At 41.4% G+C, this 18,734-nt stretch overlaps 2 protein-coding genes across 2 annotated transcripts; one reads left to right on the forward strand and one right to left on the reverse strand.

Annotated features, from left to right (window-relative positions):
* Positions 1-1,075: 1,075 nt before the first annotated feature.
* Positions 1,076-5,142, reverse strand: ccnb1 (cyclin B1). The gene is made up of 9 exons (XM_089020236.1): positions 5,057-5,142; positions 4,690-4,818; positions 4,375-4,464; positions 4,109-4,309; positions 3,600-3,758; positions 2,064-2,300; positions 1,841-1,981; positions 1,626-1,736; positions 1,076-1,544 (listed from the first exon to the last, which is right to left on the reverse strand). Exons 1-9 carry the CDS (start codon positions 5,075-5,077, stop codon positions 1,440-1,442), a joined length of 1,194 nt encoding a protein of 397 aa, XP_088876362.1. The 5' UTR covers positions 5,078-5,142; the 3' UTR covers positions 1,076-1,439.
* Positions 5,143-5,797: 655 nt separating this feature from the next.
* LOC148884163 (AN1-type zinc finger protein 5-like) lies at positions 5,798-18,233 on the forward strand. Its single transcript, XM_089019948.1, has 6 exons — positions 5,798-6,012; positions 11,118-11,284; positions 13,699-13,846; positions 13,929-14,032; positions 16,335-16,466; positions 16,967-18,233. Exons 2-6 carry the CDS (start codon positions 11,128-11,130, stop codon positions 17,113-17,115), a joined length of 690 nt encoding a protein of 229 aa, XP_088876074.1. The 5' UTR covers positions 5,798-6,012; positions 11,118-11,127; the 3' UTR covers positions 17,116-18,233.
* The last annotated feature ends 501 nt before the right edge of the window (positions 18,234-18,734 follow it).

An 18,734-nucleotide genomic window follows, 5' to 3' on the forward strand; every position in this document is an offset into this window, starting at 1 on the left:
GGCTAATAAATCAATCTTGAAAAAATGAATTGTTTTTTTTTTTGCCCAAGGCCGTGTGTCGATTTTGGAAATGTCTTATCACATTTGACCTTTTATTGTTGCCCTTTCCCCCCCATTGCAAACGAGTCCTGCTTAGAACTTGCTTTAAAATGAAATGTGCTAGCCATAAAAAAATAATCTACGCACGGAGCAATTTAATAAAACGGGACCAATATGCTTTTTCTCAACACATTCCATCCAAAAAGTTGAATTTAGCGTGTTGACTTGACCCTCTGCAAGCACTCCACTTTCTCATGAAAACAATTTGCCCACCTTATTTGCCCACCTTTCATAGTTTATTTTCAAATTAGTAGTCAAGGACTGTCCAGCGAGCATGTTTTTTTCTTTCGATGTGCCGCTTTTGGGTTCAAATCCGGGCTCCGGCTTTCCTGTGTTGACGATGCGTGTTTTTCCCCCACTCTCCGGGTGCTACGCTTTCCGCATACGTTCCAATAACATGCATAGTAGGAAAATAGCATGCCAATTGTGAGTGTGAATGTTTTTTCTCTTCTTGTGTCTTGCCATTGGCTCATAACAAGTCTACTGTGTGCCTTGCTCATCAGAATATTGCCAAGTATGTAGGACACAAGGAATTTGTTTCAGTAGAACACGCTGCACTAGTATCATCATCAAAAAATTGCAAAGAGGCACTATACAGTTCCATTGCGTGGACTCATACTATTATGCAAGTAAAATTTAAATTAAAATGCAGTCAATTGGTACAGAAATCCTAATACTGTTCAATTTAGCACCCACTACAAATGTGTTATTGATACTGATAACCACTTGTTTATTAAAATGCAATCGCATGAGATTTTAATTGCAGAGATAATCTTCGTTTAAAGCATTCAGTCTTTGTTGTGGGCACAATAAAGTTATTAAAAGCACCTTTACAGTGAAGCAATTTTGAACATTTTAAATTGGGAAAATAGTCAGTTTTTTTGACAGTCAAGACTGCCCTCTGCTGGTAAAAAAACTGGAGTATCAACATGAATTAAAAAAAAAAAAAAACAAGAGTAAAAACTTTGTGGTCAAAACATTTAATTTTCAACACAGTCAAGAATGTAAACAGCGTGAAAATGTCGCTGTACAATTACATCACTTGAACAGCAGCAAAAATGTCACATTTATCAAATAAAATCCACAAGTCATTAAGAGCACACATTTTAGAAAAAATTCTGACGATCAATTACTATCATTTAACAGATTACATCTGATGCAGGTGCAAGATCAAGAGCCAAATCAATCTTTCAACCGACATTTTCACACAGATTTAAAAACAGAATTAAAAGCATTGAAAAAGGATAAAAGCTTTGAAGGGTGGGGGGGGGGGGGGGGGTTGTCATAAGGTGAAATCTGTACAAAAAATATATATAAAATAACAAAATGTACACGCAAAGTCACTCCATTAGCTGCTTCAAAAGATCTTTCACCGCCGAAGACTTGAGCTGTGAGATGGTTGCAATCCTCATTTGTTTTGAAGAAGAGTATTTGTCTTTGACCGCCTGTCAGGTCCAAAATAAAATTAGAAATGTTCACATGCCATTGCGCCAATCAATGTCAAGAGAACCAAAACAGCCCCTTACCAGATGCTTAGTTAGCCCGTCATTCACCTTCACCACATTTTTGGCAATGTGCGCCATGACTGGAAGCAAACTGTCTGAGGTGTAGTCCATGTAATGTTGCAGCGTCACATCCTAAAATAAAATTTAAAAAAAACATCAACCTGGAGGTAATTATCGATACACACCAATTTCCATCCCCGTCCGGGTAAGCGTGGAGTTTTCACTCAACTCCTCACCCATTCACCCGCATCCAGCAGCTTGAGCGTAAGCGCCAAGGCGGCACTCGCCACCATGGAAGGTGGGTAGTGAATCATTTCGTAGTCCACCATGGTCAGCTCCAGCAAGTATTTTGCCAGGGTGTGTTGCTCTGCAGTCACCTGAGTCAAAACATTTCAGTCAGTTAAACGCTTAAAAACTATCAAAAATGGCACTTTGGGTATTTGAGTTTCTGCAACCAACTTCATGAATCTTTGAGGCCCTTCTGAGGAACTGCAGAGGAAGAGGGCGACCCAGTTGAAATTTTAGCACACGCAATATTGTCATTTCCATCTCTCGGATTTGGGCAGTGGTGTAGGCCTGATCGGTCACCAAGGCAAAGTCCATGATCTCCGGTGGATACATCTCCTCATACTTTGAGGCGAGGAACATGGCGGTCACTCCGACCAGCTGCAGTTGCTTTTTGGAGACTGGATTGTCCTATTGAAAAAGATAATAATCCACTTCATTTCTAAGCACCTTTCAAAACTCTCAAGGTCACTTTACAGTCACAGAATAGGTTTTGCTGTGGATGAGCAGCGGCAGCCACATGCACTCAACCCCAAAGTAACACAGATAGAAAGCTAGCAAACTATCTGGCTAGCCGTTAGCTATTCATTAGCTAGCCGGCCAGCTATTATTTCAAGCTATTGTTTAAAGGACAACCGACAATTTGTGTTTCCTAACTGACATCAGAAAAACGTTCTAAAATACCCAAAACTGGCTGATATTTTTAGTCAATTGCAAAACACCAATAAAAATAACTGTCCCAAAACTGCCACAAAATGAGCTCGGAACTGGCAAGATTCAGAAAGTCCCGCCCCCCTGTTCGTGACATCACGGCAGAATACTCCTCCACAAACTGTTGCTCCAGAGAGTTCAGATTCAGAGAAAATGTTTTGTTACTCATCCAGTTATGAATATGATTCAACTAGTTCTGAAGAGGAAAGCATAAACGTTTGCAATTGATTAAAGAAGTCCTTCCGGATCAATTCGAGCCATCTGGACTCCAATGTAGCGGACAGAAAATGCACAAGATGGCACATAAAAGTTGATTTGTCCACTGGGAATTTGTGTCAACTTACACCTTTATGCGTGTTACCGCAATTGGCTGCAACTCACAACGATTCACCATCACATTATTTATGTAGTTCGCCTTCTAATTTCGCGATCAACACTGTTTTCAGTTGAAAAAATTACCCAAAATGCATTGTGTGTCAGGGGCATTCCAAATGTGATGCGACGTCAGGAATCATCACCAACTCAAAAACAAGACTTCCGGAATATTCAGCGCGAGTCCTAAAACATAAAATATAGCTATATGCGGTGGAGTCTTTGTAAAATGCGCTCAGGAGAAGTGGTTTCACAAATTTCCCAGAGGTGTCGGTTTTCCTTCAACTTAAACCCTCAAAAGTCCAGCATCTCAATTGTAAATATTTTGACAAAACATTTTTCCATTCAAAACCCTTCTTGGAAGTATTTACTCCTTTTTTAAAGCAAATCCAAATGATATCCCTCATGTTAGCCACCACAAGTTATGTGAAATAATGTAAGGATGCGCTAACTCTGCTAAAAGGTAGCCATTATCGGAAAGTTGAATTTCAAATACTTTTTTTGTTATGATCATTTTGTCACTATAATGTAAAGAGAGTTATGCAGAGCGCTTGTAAATGAAATGTATTGATAGATTCTCACCACTTTTTTTAAGCGTTTCATGAAGCAAGCAGTCTGAAGATTTACCTGAAGAAAGCGGTCAATTATCCCCACAGTCATGTACATGGTCTCCTGCAGCAGGCGGAACTTCAGGCTCACTTGGACGAGCCAGTCGATAAGGATGGCCCGCATGTTGCCCGTCACTTCCTGGTCTTGAAGGTAATTTGCTCGGACACTCTGCTCAGCCTTTGTTGGGGAGGAGGGGGGGGGGGGGGTTAGCAAGGCAGCGCATTTAAGCTCAAATGGGCAACTTCACTGAACTTGAAATCCCTTCAGTGTATAGACCAGGCGCTATGGAAGTCAATTGAGATTTATTTATGCAATAAGCGAATGCCTTAAACAAAAAGTAGACTTGAAAATAGGTTGTCTGTCATCTGAATGTTCAGTTTTAATAAGAGGTGAAAAAAAACAGACAGGAACCAACTGATTGGCTTTCAATATTCAAAGATCATTTTATAACCGGGAAACAAGTTAAGCTCTAATCATGACCTCTCCCATAATTGACAAATGTGTTGTCATCCACATCATTTCCTCACCTCCAGCTGACGCATATACTTGTATATATCTTTCACATATTCGCTGCAAAGCATGGGGTTGTCGTAGTCGTTGGCATCCACGTCCTTGATAGCGCTGTGCAGAATGACGTCAGAAAATGCTTGACACAAGTCAGCTGGTTCGCAACCAGAAGTCTCCATTGGAATTGGAGACACCGACTGCAGTACAGGCTCCGGCACCACCTAAAACAGCCATCAAAATATTTTAGCCATTCAACGGATATAAATAAACCTAAATTACAATTTACCTGTACCACTGGAACATTTTTTGCTTTCGGTTCAGCCTTTTCGGTCACAACGGGTGGTTTGGGCTTTTTAACAGCCTGGGCCTTGACTGGCTAAGTGGACATCATAAGCAGAAAGTAACAATCAATGCAACCAAAATATTTCACACGCAAGAATGCAAGAAATACATTTGCTGCGCTGACAGCCTCGTCTTAACAGTGGAACAACATTTTTGAGACATTACTAAAATGGCTCGCTAGAATTTGATCATTGCAACAGCCAGGGGTATAGATAGCACGAAACAGTCGCTCGATTACAAAATTTAGAAAAAATATTACCTTCTTCTGGGGCTGTTTGTTGACTGGGACATTACCAATGTCCCCAAGAGCGGCTCGCGCCTTGAGCGGGGGCCCAGTAACGGAGCATGTCTTTGAAGAGAGGTCAGTCCGAGTGGAGGTCAATCGGTTCTGAACACAGATTTTACATTTTAAAACATTTTAAGAAGTTATCGTTCGTACGCGAGTGGTTTACCCGCAAATGTAGCATTGTTAAAAAAAGGGAAGGGCTGCGGATAATTGCTGCACAAAACCAGAACATGCATCGTTTGCACTCAAATTTTCAGATTATCCGAAGGTTCAGCATATAAACCTCCACCCGGCCGAGCGAAGAGCGACAAACATTCACGAGAAATGATGGATTGCTTACTCTTGTAACACGAAAAGCCATTCCCGAATGCCCGTTTGTTTGCCGCAGCGTTCTGAGAGCAAGAATAACGTTGAACCCGACCCACACTACAGCAAACTGCGTGTCTTGGTTTAAATCCTTGAGCACTGCAATCTGATTGGCCGATTCAAATTATTTGGAGGTTTTGATTGGTCGAACGCATCTGCTTTCAATGCATTCCCATGACTCCGGACAAAAAAAACGAAGAGAAAACAATGACATATAAACAACATCGACATATAGAAATACAACAACTTCTCTTCCTCTGGTTTTAATATGTAAAAATAAATCAAGTATATTATAAACACTATTTCGATTCCGGAAATCACCTGCCCTTTAATAACCAACTTCCGTTTCCTTTATTCCCTGACGTGTTTGGGACTGAGTAAGTTAAAAAAAGCTAATCATGTGTGGGCTAATATTTTGACACGTGGATAAAAATGAGACCTCGTTTGTTAAAAAAGGGAGATAATGGTTAAGGATTACGGATATTGCGCAACTTTTATGAGAGACAAGGAAAGAGGCCTTGAATGCATCCAACGACGACTCCAGTACACATACCGCTAATACTATAATAGTATTTTGATGTCCAAAAGAATCGGCCATCTACCGTACTTTAATGACATGTGAGGACCAATATTTTTAAAACATCCTGCTATCGCCCAAACACGTCTTCCTGTCAGTCAGAAGTTCATAATTTCCGTGACGTCTACCGGAAGCTGAGTCCCTCTACGCTACATGAAACAAAACAGATGCTCGCTCGGACCAGCTCCATAGTTCACACTAGGACGCTAGCGGGACAGTAGCTAAGTTCTGGGTCAGACGACGACGACGACCAGGACAAATATATAATAAAAATCTCAAAAGAAACGACATTAAGTATCCATTCGCAATACCCTTTATTCTAAAAGGAAAACCAACGGTCATCCACATAGCCGGTGAGTAAACTTCACGAGAGCTAGCTAGCTAACTAGCATTGCTAGTTTGTTTGCTGATTTTCTGGAGTTGCCTTAACCCTATGGACTTGGTTTTGAAATGAGATGTAAAACGAATAAAAAATATCGTCGCTGGTGTTTCAAGAATTGTAACTGTCAGTTTAAATGTGCGTGGTCTTCATATTGTATTTCATAAATTGACTATGTCTGTATAAATACATTCCCATGCGTCGAGTTTTATGTTGGGTATTGTTTAAATATGTACTGTATATATATTTTTTAGAATATATACAGTACGTTGTTAACTTGCTTTGGCGACGTTTGTTCAAGTTAGAATTGAAGGAATATGGTCTGAATATTTCACGAGCACATGCTCGGAAATGTTCTCATATTTCTTTGATGATATACTCGGTTATGCCATATTTCGTAAACATATACCGGACAAATAAACACGAAGACAACGAAGAAATCAGAAACTATGGACTTTCCTTTCAATTTGGGACTTTCCATTAAATTTGACCACCAACTAATACCGTATTAGCGTACCGTATTAATCACGAGAAGTTCACCACCTCGCAGTGTATTTGGCTAACTATAGTTAGCGTACTAGCTACGAGACTCAAAAGTTGTGTCGACTTGTATTTAAACCACATCTTTTGGGCCTTGCAGGCTAAAATAGTTTCTCGCATTGTATCGTTTGTCCCACCTTTAACTAGGTTTGAAAATATATTTTCTTATTTCGAAAAAGTAACTTGGTGGCAGCGTTTAGCGTGCTAGCATGACTCAGTGGAATTGCTCAAGTGACCCGGTTGTGGCCTGTTCGGAAGGTGGAAACCGGTGATGGCTAACGCGTTAAATTGTTTCTCTTCCAACCCTGTCAAAGATAATCGAGTAGACGGTCTGAATTGTAGTTTTCAGTGGCGTTATCTGGCGGCGTTGTCAACGTTTTCGGGTTACACGCTATCTGAGATGGTTCGCCTTTGTCTCGGTGTTTTAATGAAGCATGCCCCTGTTGTTCATCCAATTCTCTTTTTATGTAGGGATGCGACATTTTTTAATCATAATTCATCACACATTTTCTGAGACCCTATTAAAGTGCATCTAAATAGCTTTCAAATGATGTATAGATTATTATTTTTCTATGACAAATAATAACGAAATAATGGAATTTTTAGTTTTCGAAATATGAGGGGATTTTCTGCCTGTAATTACAGTTAAAACAATGAAAATCTGTCACTGAGTTCTTGATTACAGTTTAAACTATCATAACTTTCTTAATTTTTGGCAGATCTTAACGAGTACAGTACCTTTGGAAAGCTTTTGACATTCTAAACAAGAATAGAAAACACAAGAAAATATTCAAAATATAAATTTGTTAATATCAACGATCGAATGCAGGCAGAATTTCGTCAGAAATCAAAAATGGCTGCCACTGAGTACTAGGAAAGAGAATTGCGAGCTCTAGAAATATATATGCTAATGCTTCTTTTTGCTTGAACTTGGCAGTTATGGACAAAAATATATATTCTCCCACTTCTATGAGTTATAAAAATACAACTTACTCAACTTTATTAACTGTAGTGTTAGCAAAAAGAGCATAAACATCAATCAATTTTTTTCCCAGTTTCTTGTATTCGAAATTTCAAGAACCAGCAGGAAGGGGAAACATGTAATACATCGTCATAAACTGCATAGCTTGGAAAACCCACGAAAAATAATTGCGTACTTCACAAAAATGCAATGATATACGATTGCGAGTAGATCTGTGTAAGCTCTCAGTCGTACAGGAGTGGTCCATCTGTACTGTACTGTACAGTAGGGATATATATAGGGCCTAAACTACCAGTAAGACTTTGGTTTGGTGACGAAGTTTCTTGGATAAAAAGTGAAACGTCCGACACCTTCAAAGAAGTACAGCTGATGGCTGAAGAAACCTTTTCATCGTCTGCACTGCGAGTAGAATGCGCTCACTTCACTGGACAGAAACAATCGCAGTGGAATATAGGTCACTGTAGCATACCTACATCTTGTTGTTTTTGACATTATTAGTGGTCGAGTTATAAAAAAAAGTTGCTGACATATGGCCGTTACGTTTAGTGATGGAACGGATTTCGCCAAATTGTGTGGGACGCTCGTGATTGCAAGTCACACGAGGCTCGCTCTCAATCACGGGTCACTAACTCACACATGATACTGCATGCTTTGCACCAGGGGTCCCCAAACCTTTTCCTGTGAGGCCCACGTAACTTTTCCCTTCTGTGATGGGGGGGCCGGTGTCAGTTTGTAACAACAAAAACTGACGATGGTAGGGAGCTTAAAAAAGTCGTTTTCCAGCAAGCCACACATAAACAAATAACCAATTCCAGGCTCTTTACAGAAAAAAGTTAGGAAATAAATAATAATACTATTAATGAAATAAATAATAATTATGTTATGTTGCTTAGAATATCTTGTTTTCTATCCTTTCGCCTCAACCCCATCCCTTTTCAATTGCTGCTGTGGACTGCAAATTTCCCCATTGTGGGACGAATAAAGGTATTCTTATTCTGAATAATAACTAAATAACCCTCTCTGAGTTCTTCACATAAAAAAATCAGGAACAAAATACACTATGAAAAAAATAATAACTAAATAACTCTCTGGGTTCTTCATAGAAAAAAAACAGGAAATAAATAACACTACTTGTGAAATAAATAACTAAATAACTCTCTCTGGGTTCTTCATAGAAAAAAAGCCATAGAACATTAACTTTCTGTTGTGCCATGCACAATCTTAACAAATAAAAGTTCAGCTCAGTTGTCAGAGCAGAATCTCTCTGACACATATGAGCAGTCTTAAAGGACAACCGACGTCTCTGGACAAGTTGTGTCCATAATTTGTAAAATGGCTTCAAATGACTACTACTGAGCGTATTTTAATAAGATTCCACCGCATATAGCTATATTTTACGCTTTAAGACTCGCGCTGAATATTCAGGAAGTCTTGTTTTTGAGTTGGTGACGAGTCCGTACGTGACGTCACTGAAAAAAAGACACATTGTAGCAGTCCTTCATTACGTCAATGTATTTTGCTGTACTTTTTGTTCTGAAAACCATGTTGTACCCAAAAGCCGCCAGAAGAGGCGTCCAAGCTCCATATAAGGAATTTATCAGCCTGTGGAAACGGAGGTGGCCACAGGAGGTCGCCATTTTGTGCCTCTTTTTTGGGTGAGACATTTCCCCCCAACATTGCCTCAAAATGGCACGAAATAAATTCTTTAATCTATTGCAAACATGTATGCTTTCCTCTTCAGAACTACTTGAATCATATTCATAACTGGATGTGTAACAAGGAAGCATATTCCCCAAATCTGAAGCCATTGTTTTTATTCTCCAGCAATGCAAGACGTCTATGCGTGACGTCACGAACTGGGGGCGGAACTTTCTGAAAATGCCCAATTCGCAGCTCAATTTTTTTTCAGATTTTGGACACTAAGTCATTTTTATTGGTGTTTTGCATTTGAATAAAAATATCATTCTCAGTGTTTGGGGTATTTTAGATGCTAAAAATAACGTTTTTCTGATGTCTGTTAAAAAACAAAAAAATGACGTCGGTTGTCCTTTAAAGTTCTTGTGTTCCTTCCTTATAATCCTTTTCTAGGTTCCAGTAGGCTTGTAGACACCACTGTTTGCAGCTCTTTCTCATCAACTTCCCTGTGAAAACCACAAAGGAAGCAGGTTGAGAAACCGAACTAAGTGATACAGCACCTACACAGCACAATATGCCGCCCTTGGGGAGGGCGGCATAGAAGTCAATAAGACTGTTGGGCTTGAATGCGTCTTTCAGAACATCACAGTTCTGTAACTCAGGTCCAACTTCTTCGTGGTTTGGTACACTTGGTCAAAAATATCCTCTCCCGTGGTAGTCCCTTTGAGACTTTGGAGGGCTGGCAGCTCCTCACATATCTCAAAGTTTACGCTCACTCCACGAATAAAAAATGATCAGTTGCGCTGTGTCTTACACGTCCGTGCTCTCATCCAGTGCTAATTTAAAAAAGTCAAATTATTTAGTCTTCCGCTGCAGCTGGGCATAAACATTAATCACGATTTCTTCGCCGCGTCTGGTGATTGTACTCGCCGACAGACTTAGGGCATTATATGCATCTTTCTTCTCGGGACGCAACTCCTCCTCGACAGCATCCATACATTTCTTAACAAACTCTCCGTCCGTGAAAGGATTACCGCTGCCGTTTAGCAACCCGAAAGCTGGCCCGAACGGATGCCTTCTTCAGCTGAGCTTTGCGTACAAATGTATTCTGCTGAGATAGTATTGGATTGGATTTGCCTTTATTAGTCTCGCAGTAGAGAAATTTACATTTCACAGCAGCAAAGTTATGAAAGGAATGAAATACATGAGCTGCTGGAAAGGCAGTCACTCTCTCAATATGACAACACAAAAACAATATTACAACACAAAACACAGTCAGTCATTCTTTAGCACTTTCTGTACTATCTTTGTTACATAAAGCAGTTCTAGATGAAAGAGGAGAGGATCAAAGCAGCCTAGTAGTCCACTTTTTCGCTTTTAGAGTTTGCTCGTATTTGGCCTTGCAAGCTATCGTACTTGTCTTTGTGACGGGATTTATAGTGTCCGTTAACACAAGAAAACGGGTCTGGGACCAAATAGGGCGCCAAATGTACCACCGGACTCCCCTCCACTTCCTCATACGTCACTTTCTTGTGTCGCTTCGCCTTGTGACCGACTCCTTTAGCGTTCTATTGTGAGCAGGCGTGTTTGTATTATTCAATCACGATTATAAACAACATACATTGATTACATTGATTAAAATAGGAACAGATAATGATGGAAAACCGACCTTTGACTTGTAAAAGGATTTTTTATTTTTCTGGAGGCCGAATAGGAAAAACATCTGATAGCACCTCTGGTATTGTTCAGGGGGCTGGGCCAAATGTGCTGACGGGCCAGATATGGCCCGCAGGCCGTAGTTTGGTGACCACTGCTTTACACGCTTTGGTCCTCCAACACACCACATTTAAACACATTTTCAGTACTGTACAGTGTAGACGCACACCGCGTTTCAAGATATATCTTTTTTATTTTTTCTCCAGATTAGTCGCTATGGCCCAGGAGACCAATCAGAGCCCAGCTCCTATGCTGTGTGCGACGGGCTGTGGTTTCTATGGCAACCCGAGGACTAATGGCATGTGCTCTGTTTGCCACAAGGAGCACCTGTCACGACAGAACAATGGAGGAGTCAGTTCCCTGAGTGCTGTGGGTAAGAACTACCGTGTCTTTATGTTTCCACCTGCATGAATAAAGGTGCTTGCGCTTAGGAATGTGTTTTTGTGTCTGACTTTAATTTTAAGTTAGCTTCATGCGAGGTCAATTGAACACAGTGATATCTCGGCTTACGAACGCCTTGGCTAACGAACTTTTCGTCTTACGAACGTTAAATTCACGAGAATTTAATCTTGGCATATGAAGAAAGAAATTGTTATTGATGTCCTGAGCTGACCGATATGGTTTTACAATTTGTTTGCCACTTTCTGTATTCTCTCACACTGATCATGAATACCTGGTCCCAAGACTGATACCACTTGTTTTATCGCTTGTTTCACACTGATAATATATTTTGTATTTGATAATTTGTTTTGTATTTTTGCATGAATCGCCTTTTTATTTGGAGTGCCTGGTGTTTTCCTGACAATGTATGTTACGCTGATACGACTTTTGAATGGCTCTTTCATACGTGTTTTTCTGGAGCACCTGGTCCCAGGGCTGAGGGAGGGGGAGAAATGACTCATCCCTAGCGAAGACAAACTGGCCACTTGTTGTCGCGTGAGTGGGTCTATAAGATGGGAAGTTTCCTTAATACCGGTTGGTCTGCTCTGAACTGTGCACGAGTGTCCAGCTCTTCGGTTTTCCAGATTACTCTATCAGGGTGTTTGCCGGCTCTCCGCCCTCTGTCAACAGTAAGGTATACGATTCTGGATCTCAACTGTGATGTTGGAGTCTTTACGTAGGGGCATAAAGGTGACAGTTTGTGTCTAGCGTAATTACTCATGAGGGGAAATATTGTGAACTGCTGTCTATTCTATCATTAAACGTATGGGAAATGTTGTGAACTGCTGTGCATGCTATCATTAAACGTCACTGATATATATACAGTCGTTGTTTGTGGTCATTTCTCTGCTGCGATCTCTCCGAACCTGTAATAAGGCAATTTTTCACAAAACAGCATACAAACTATTTTTCGGGATACACACGGAGCGCCCCAATGAGTGAAGTGTCGTTCGCGAACGAGACCATTCTCCTAACAAGGAAATGGCAGCCGACTTTGTTTTGTCCTCTATTCCCCGCCCCCAGTCTTCGGTTAAAGCCGCACGTGATTGGTCAAGAACGCAGCAGTAAGGGGGTATTACAGAAACACAGAGCTGCAAATAAAAATAGATAGGCAGACAGTGAGAAAATGGATAGAAAACACTGAAATTTGGACTTGTTTCAACTTTATTGATAGTTCAAAGGCAGAGTGTAGACTGCAAGTTTAAAATATCCCATCAATCAGCCAGGCTCCACAAATAACCCGCACAAGCCATCTGTACACTTGATGCAAAAAGCTATCAACCCAGCTAATCAGAACACAATTGATGAGGAACGAGGTAAAATTATCGCAGAGAAAGCACGGCAACTTCACTCGGATATCGGCAAGAGGCAACCTGGAAGTTCGTCATCCATTGATGATTTCAAGGTTAGCCACAGATGGTTCGAGAAGCGTCGTACAGGGATTCATAGTGTCATTCGTCATGGTGAGACAGCCAGTTCTGACAATAAAGCTGCCAACGACTACAAGGAATCATGGTGAAAGAAGGCTGTTCCTCATCAAGTGTTTAATGCTGATGAAACCGGACACTCCATTCCATCACGCCATTAACGACAATCACAAAGGTGAATAAAAACTATTATACAGTACAGTTTATTTCTTTAATTACAATACCATAGCACAGGGGTGTCAAAGTCATTTTTTGCCGTGGGCCACAATCTAGTTATGGTTTGCTCTCGAGGGCCGTTATGAATTTGGGGAACCCATTAGAATGTTTAAATCCCTTCAAATATTACATATAGAGCACACAGCAAATTAATGAATAACTCATTTTCAAATCTGAAGTCAAGAATAATGACTTTTATTGTGGTTGACATCCAAAAATATGAAATTTTGGCTCAGATTTTAGCAATCATCATGGAGTCAAATCAAGTTTGATTTGCTTTCGCGGGCCGAAAAAAATGATATGGCGGGCCGGATTTGGCCCGCGGGCCTTGACTTTGACACTTGTGCTATAGCACATTTATTATACATAAAATAAGGTATATTTTGTGTAGTTTTAAGGCTTAGAAAATTAGAAAGTAGAAAATTATGTTTTATGGGGACCTGGCAACAGATTACTATGACAACTATGGGAAATTTATGTTTGGTATACACCCTTTTCGCCTTACACCGTCTGGGAACCAATTAAGTTCTTGAGCCAAGGTGTCACGATACTTGAAATTATGTTTAGGTGTGGATATGTGTATGGATGTTGTCTATATATATATATATGCACTGTGATTGGCTGATGTCCAAACCAGGTTGGACCCAATATTGTTAAAGGGGGTAAACATGCAATTTAGTACTTGCTATTTGTCCTCCACCAGGCGGCGCGAGCGGCCCCACCGTCGAGGTTTCGGCAATCCAGAGGTTAGAGGCCACCTTGAATAATGCCGCAGCAGCGGCCGTGGCTGCCGCTGAGGTTGCGGCTGAGGCGGCTGCTTCGGCCAAGGCTGCCGCAACTGAAACCCTCAGGTAAGAGGATGCAACCAAAACTCTTTTCACGAATTTCAATCCAAATTGCAGTCTCATTTCTTGACGTATTTGTATGTTGCAGCGGGATGTCCGCCACCGTTTCGATGACACAAAAGATGGCTGAAATGACTTTCTCGTCAGAGGGCAACGACGCATCGGAGAGCCAAGTAGAAAGCACAGAACCTGGTGGGTAACAAATTTAAACTGGCGAACAAAGTAAAGTTTGACACAAAAAGACATTCTTGGCCTGCCATACACTCCTTTGTGATACATTGCAATCCGCTTGGAAATGTGCTATTTCAGGTAATACAGTGATACCTCGGTTCTCGATCATAATTCGTTCCAGGATCCTGTTCGAAAAGCGATTTGTTCGAACACCGAAACCATCTCTTTTCTCCTGTCACTTGCGAGTTGACAATGGGCGGGGAGTGTGGGGGGGTTCTCCACCTGCTGTCAATTCTCTAATCATGGACACGGGTGTATGTCATCTTCCGGGATTGCGTAATTTTGCACCCTCGTGTGCCATTTGCTTTTTGGCGTAGTAAGCGGGTCGGATCACCCCCTGCCTTCTTACTCGCTGTGTTTTCTTTTATTTGTGAATAAACATCCTGCTTGGGTAGTACGTCTCTGCCGCCTGCTTTGGGATCCCAAACATTTTACTACGTTCCGACGAGTCAGCTGCCGTCACTCTCGCTCGGAACGTGAAAGCTACAGATGACTCGGCTACAGGATGTTCTTTTATCTTCAAATATATATCCAATTACACTTGCTCTCACTCCCACAACCACATCACTAGATTTCACAGCCTCCTGATTCTTTAATATTGTACTGATCGTAGATTTCGCCATGCTGTATTCCCTAGCCGATCAGACACTCGCACACCTCCTTCATATTTTGCGATTATTTCTTACTTAAATGCAATAGTTGTACGCACTACTTTTCTTTTGTCACTTTTAGCAGCACTTTCTTTGGAGGCATGAATAGCGGATAAAACTCTTCGTACGCCTATATTAAATGCGAGGGCAAAACGCAGCACGTCTGCAAGCGACAACAGTTGGTCACGGAGAGAGCGATACACCCGTACGCCGCTCACCACCCCACCCTCGCGTACACACTCACGTGTCGTCGGACACCGATTGGTGTTCGAACTACGAAGCAAGAATATCTTGAATTTTTGTTCGAACTGTGAGGCGTTCGAGAACCAAGGTACCACTGTATTAAGAAGCGAAAGATCAGCAGTCCTGCGGCCAAGTGAGATACTGTCAGCCTACTAGCTGATATTAAATTAGCTGTTTAAGGTAACCTGGATCTCCATTTTAAGGTCCACTTGCTTGTAGGCATGTCATCTCTTAGCTAGCCTGCTAGTTAGCTTTCTATCTGTTTGAGTTACTGCTCTTCCAAAGAAAAAATCAGTGACCTTGAGAGTTTTGAAAGGCGCTTTTAAATCAAATGTATTATTACAGTAAAGTCTCGTTATATCGATATTCAAGGGAGTCTGAAAAAATATCAATATAACCGGGACTATCGATATATCCCACCCTGTTTGCATGTAATTTTCTCCGTGCGTGCATAGAAATAGTATCGATATAACCGGGACTATCGATATATCCGATATCGATATAACGAGACTTTACTGTATTTGTATTATTATTTTTCGGAATGTAGCAACAGTGGTGTAATAAGACAACAGCCGTGCGGTACGAGTGATATTTCGCGAGTACAGCGGTTAGCAACTAGTGCTCTCACAAGAGTATCTATCAAGCTAGCTAGCTACATCTATTAGCTATCTAGCTAATGCTGGCTATCTAGCTCGCTATCTATTAGCGATCTGGCTTGCGAGCTAGCTAACTATTAGCCATCTATTAGTTAGCTACCTAGCTTTCTATATATTTAAGTTATTCTGGGTTGAGTGAGGGCTAGCGCGTGTGGCTGCCGCTTCTCACCAAAGAAAAACCTGTGACTGTAAAGTGACCAACCTTGAGAGTTTTGAAAGGCGTTTATCAATGAAATTTATTATTATTATTATATTAGGCAAAGCACCTAGGATCAGAGCATTGTCATCAAATGGTGAGTATAGTTGTTGCTTTTTTGAATGTTGCTGTGCCAATGACCATTTTGTGTTTGGGAGCCTTTTACTGAGCGAGTTGCTTGTTCTGTAGCCACAAAGGGACTTAAGTCTTCTTGTGCCGGTCCCAAGCCCGGATAAATACAGAGGGTTGTGTCAAGAAGGGCATCCGACGTAAAAGCTTGGCCAAAACAAACGTGGATCAAACCTCTAAAGATATAGGACACCGATTTGCTGTGGCGACCCCTTGTAGGGAAAAGCCGAAAGGAAAAGAAGAAAGAAGATTGTTATTATTATTATTATTAATTCAGACTTGTCTTTGAAAATACTTGCAGATTCCTTTGTAGCATGTGCCTTTTTGCCTCGGAATGTCATTCATCGGCATGAGTATGAGAGCCAAATGTTTTCCTTGCTCGTTTGCAGCGGCGAGTCAGAGCATGGTGACAACAGTACTTCCTCTCTCCGCTGCCGGCAGTGAAGAGTCTCAAGCCTCCGAGCCTCCCAAACCCAAGAAGAACCGTTGTTTTATGTGTCGCAAAAAAGTTGGCCTTACGGGTGAGCCCTTTTTTTTTCTTTGTAAGAAAAACATGGCGGGCGAAACTGGCTTCACAACAACAAAAATCTGAGAGACTTTTGCTTTTCGTCAATGGATGCTACAGCTTTGTGTTTGATTTCAACATTTACCTTGTAGACGTGCACATTCCACAATGACGTCCCTCATCCACTGATGAAAAAGATGCTTTAATCCTCTCCTTTTTCATCTAGAACTGCTTCATATCACAAAGAGGGTACAGCAAGTGCTGAAGAATGAATGACTCTCTGTGTCTTTGTGTTGTCTTTTTTGTTTGTTTTTTTACCCCCCAAGATGGCGGCGCGTGAACACGCAGCGGCTCCTATCTCCTGTCAAATTGGCATTTTTGTGTTTATTATGTTTGTCAAAGTCATAAGTGCGTTGCACGCTGAGTCGGAGAGGACAGTAATTTCATCTGTGCTGTATGTCATGCATATTAGCATGTTTGACAGTAAAGTTGACTTTGACTTTGTGGCCTTTTCAGGTTTCGAATGCCGCTGCGCCAACGTCTTCTGCGCCTTTCACCGTTACTCAGACCAGCACAACTGTCCGTATGACTACAAAGCCGAAGCTGCGGCTAAGATTCGCAAAGAGAACCCAGTGGTTGTTGCCGACAAGATCCAGAGAATATGAGGAGAACTTTTCATGCCTGTGTGCTCTTTTTTTTGGGGGGGGGGGCTTGACACAAAATGGACATGAGCCCAAAGCTTCTGTGGCGGACCCTCATTCTCACCAATCATGGCTTTTCCTTCCGTTGATTCATATCTCCAGCTTTCCTTCGTTGTGTGATTTTATTTTAGTTTGTTTATTCTTCCACGGTGATCAATGACAGTGGGGTTGGTGTTTTCGGTTCTCCTTGATGGAAAAAGTAATGCCTTGAAAGTTGCCCAATAATCGTGATGATCTTCCACACAGCCACTTTGGGAAGATCTGATTTTCATGGGCTGCACCGGACACGGGTAGCCGCTGTTAGCTTAGCGGCACCATCCCTCTCATGCTTGCTCTCTGCTGGCGTGAGTAGCAAAATTGAATCCTGGGATATTTTACTTTTTTCTCTTCCTCGCTTTTGGCCCCTGGTTGAGAACGGAACCCGTCTGGAGGCGCTCAGATCCCGTGCGTTCGAGTCTGCGCCGCTGCGTCCCACGCATCCACTTTGCTCACAAAATAGGAGAAAACTCACCGCGTGCCCGTGTGAATTTTTGGAAAAGTTCTGAATGTTGGCATGCCGGCCTTGCGTTCTTTAGGTCCTTTTACTTTACACGACTGTTAATTGTGTTCTCACCCCACACGTTTCTCGCCTGTTTGTGCGCACGCACGTCTGTTTTGTCATCTGACAAGTAGCCTAAACTTGAATCGTCTTGGTTTTGCCTTTCCGAGTGTGCTCCCACTAACTAATATTTTCCGTTCCAACTTCTCTTTTGAATGCATTCTGCTGTTTTTAATGTGAGTGGATGTTGACAAAGTGTTACGATAAGTTGATTTATTAAACAAAAAAAAGATTTTTTTTGCGGGGAAATATGGGAATGGGAACCGTTGTGAGAAGCGGATGAGAAAAGTGATGGATGGATATGTGAATGATTGTTGACTGAGTATTTGCGATGGTTAGTGTTTGCGTTTCATGGATTTTTTTTTAACCTTATTAGTTATGCAAGTTTGTACAAACATCTTTATTTATATACCGCGGTGTGTGTTATCTTCCAATAATACGGAGTCAGTTGTATGATGGAAATAAAATGTGTTCACAAAAATGATAGCAAGCCTTTTGTACAAATGCTTTTTTTTTTGTAAGGCAAACAAATTGAAATATTCCCAACCCTGAAATTGTATAACTCATTGTAAAAAAATGGTTTAAAATGAATTGTAAATGTTTTAGTAGGCTTTCCCTACCTGAATCACTTAGCAATGTCATTCATCGACAGTACCAACTTTAAGCATGCATGTGATGTCTGCTATTGAGTCATGGCTGGAGTCTTGATCAATATCCCGATCCTCCAGGTGCAGGTGTGACAACATCCAATGGCTGCTCGTTCATGCACATGCTCATAAACTGTCATGAACTGCCTTTTGTCTGTACGCCAGGTGAAATGGGATCTCTTGCGCTGGCCGCGTGTCACCTTTCCACACTGGACCTCGCCATGAAAGCGCATGTTTGGCGCCCCCCAGCAGTCCAGTGACCTTTTTCATCAGCACAAGTGGTGTGGCTGTAAAAAGCTCCACAATACTTTTCTTCTGACTGCTGGGCGGCCCGGTAG

Source organism: Hippocampus bargibanti, linkage group LG18 (genome assembly GCF_051943395.1).
Source record: "Hippocampus bargibanti isolate YZ-2025 linkage group LG18, ASM5194339v1, whole genome shotgun sequence".
NCBI classification, from domain to species: Eukaryota; Metazoa; Chordata; class Actinopteri; order Syngnathiformes; family Syngnathidae; genus Hippocampus; species Hippocampus bargibanti.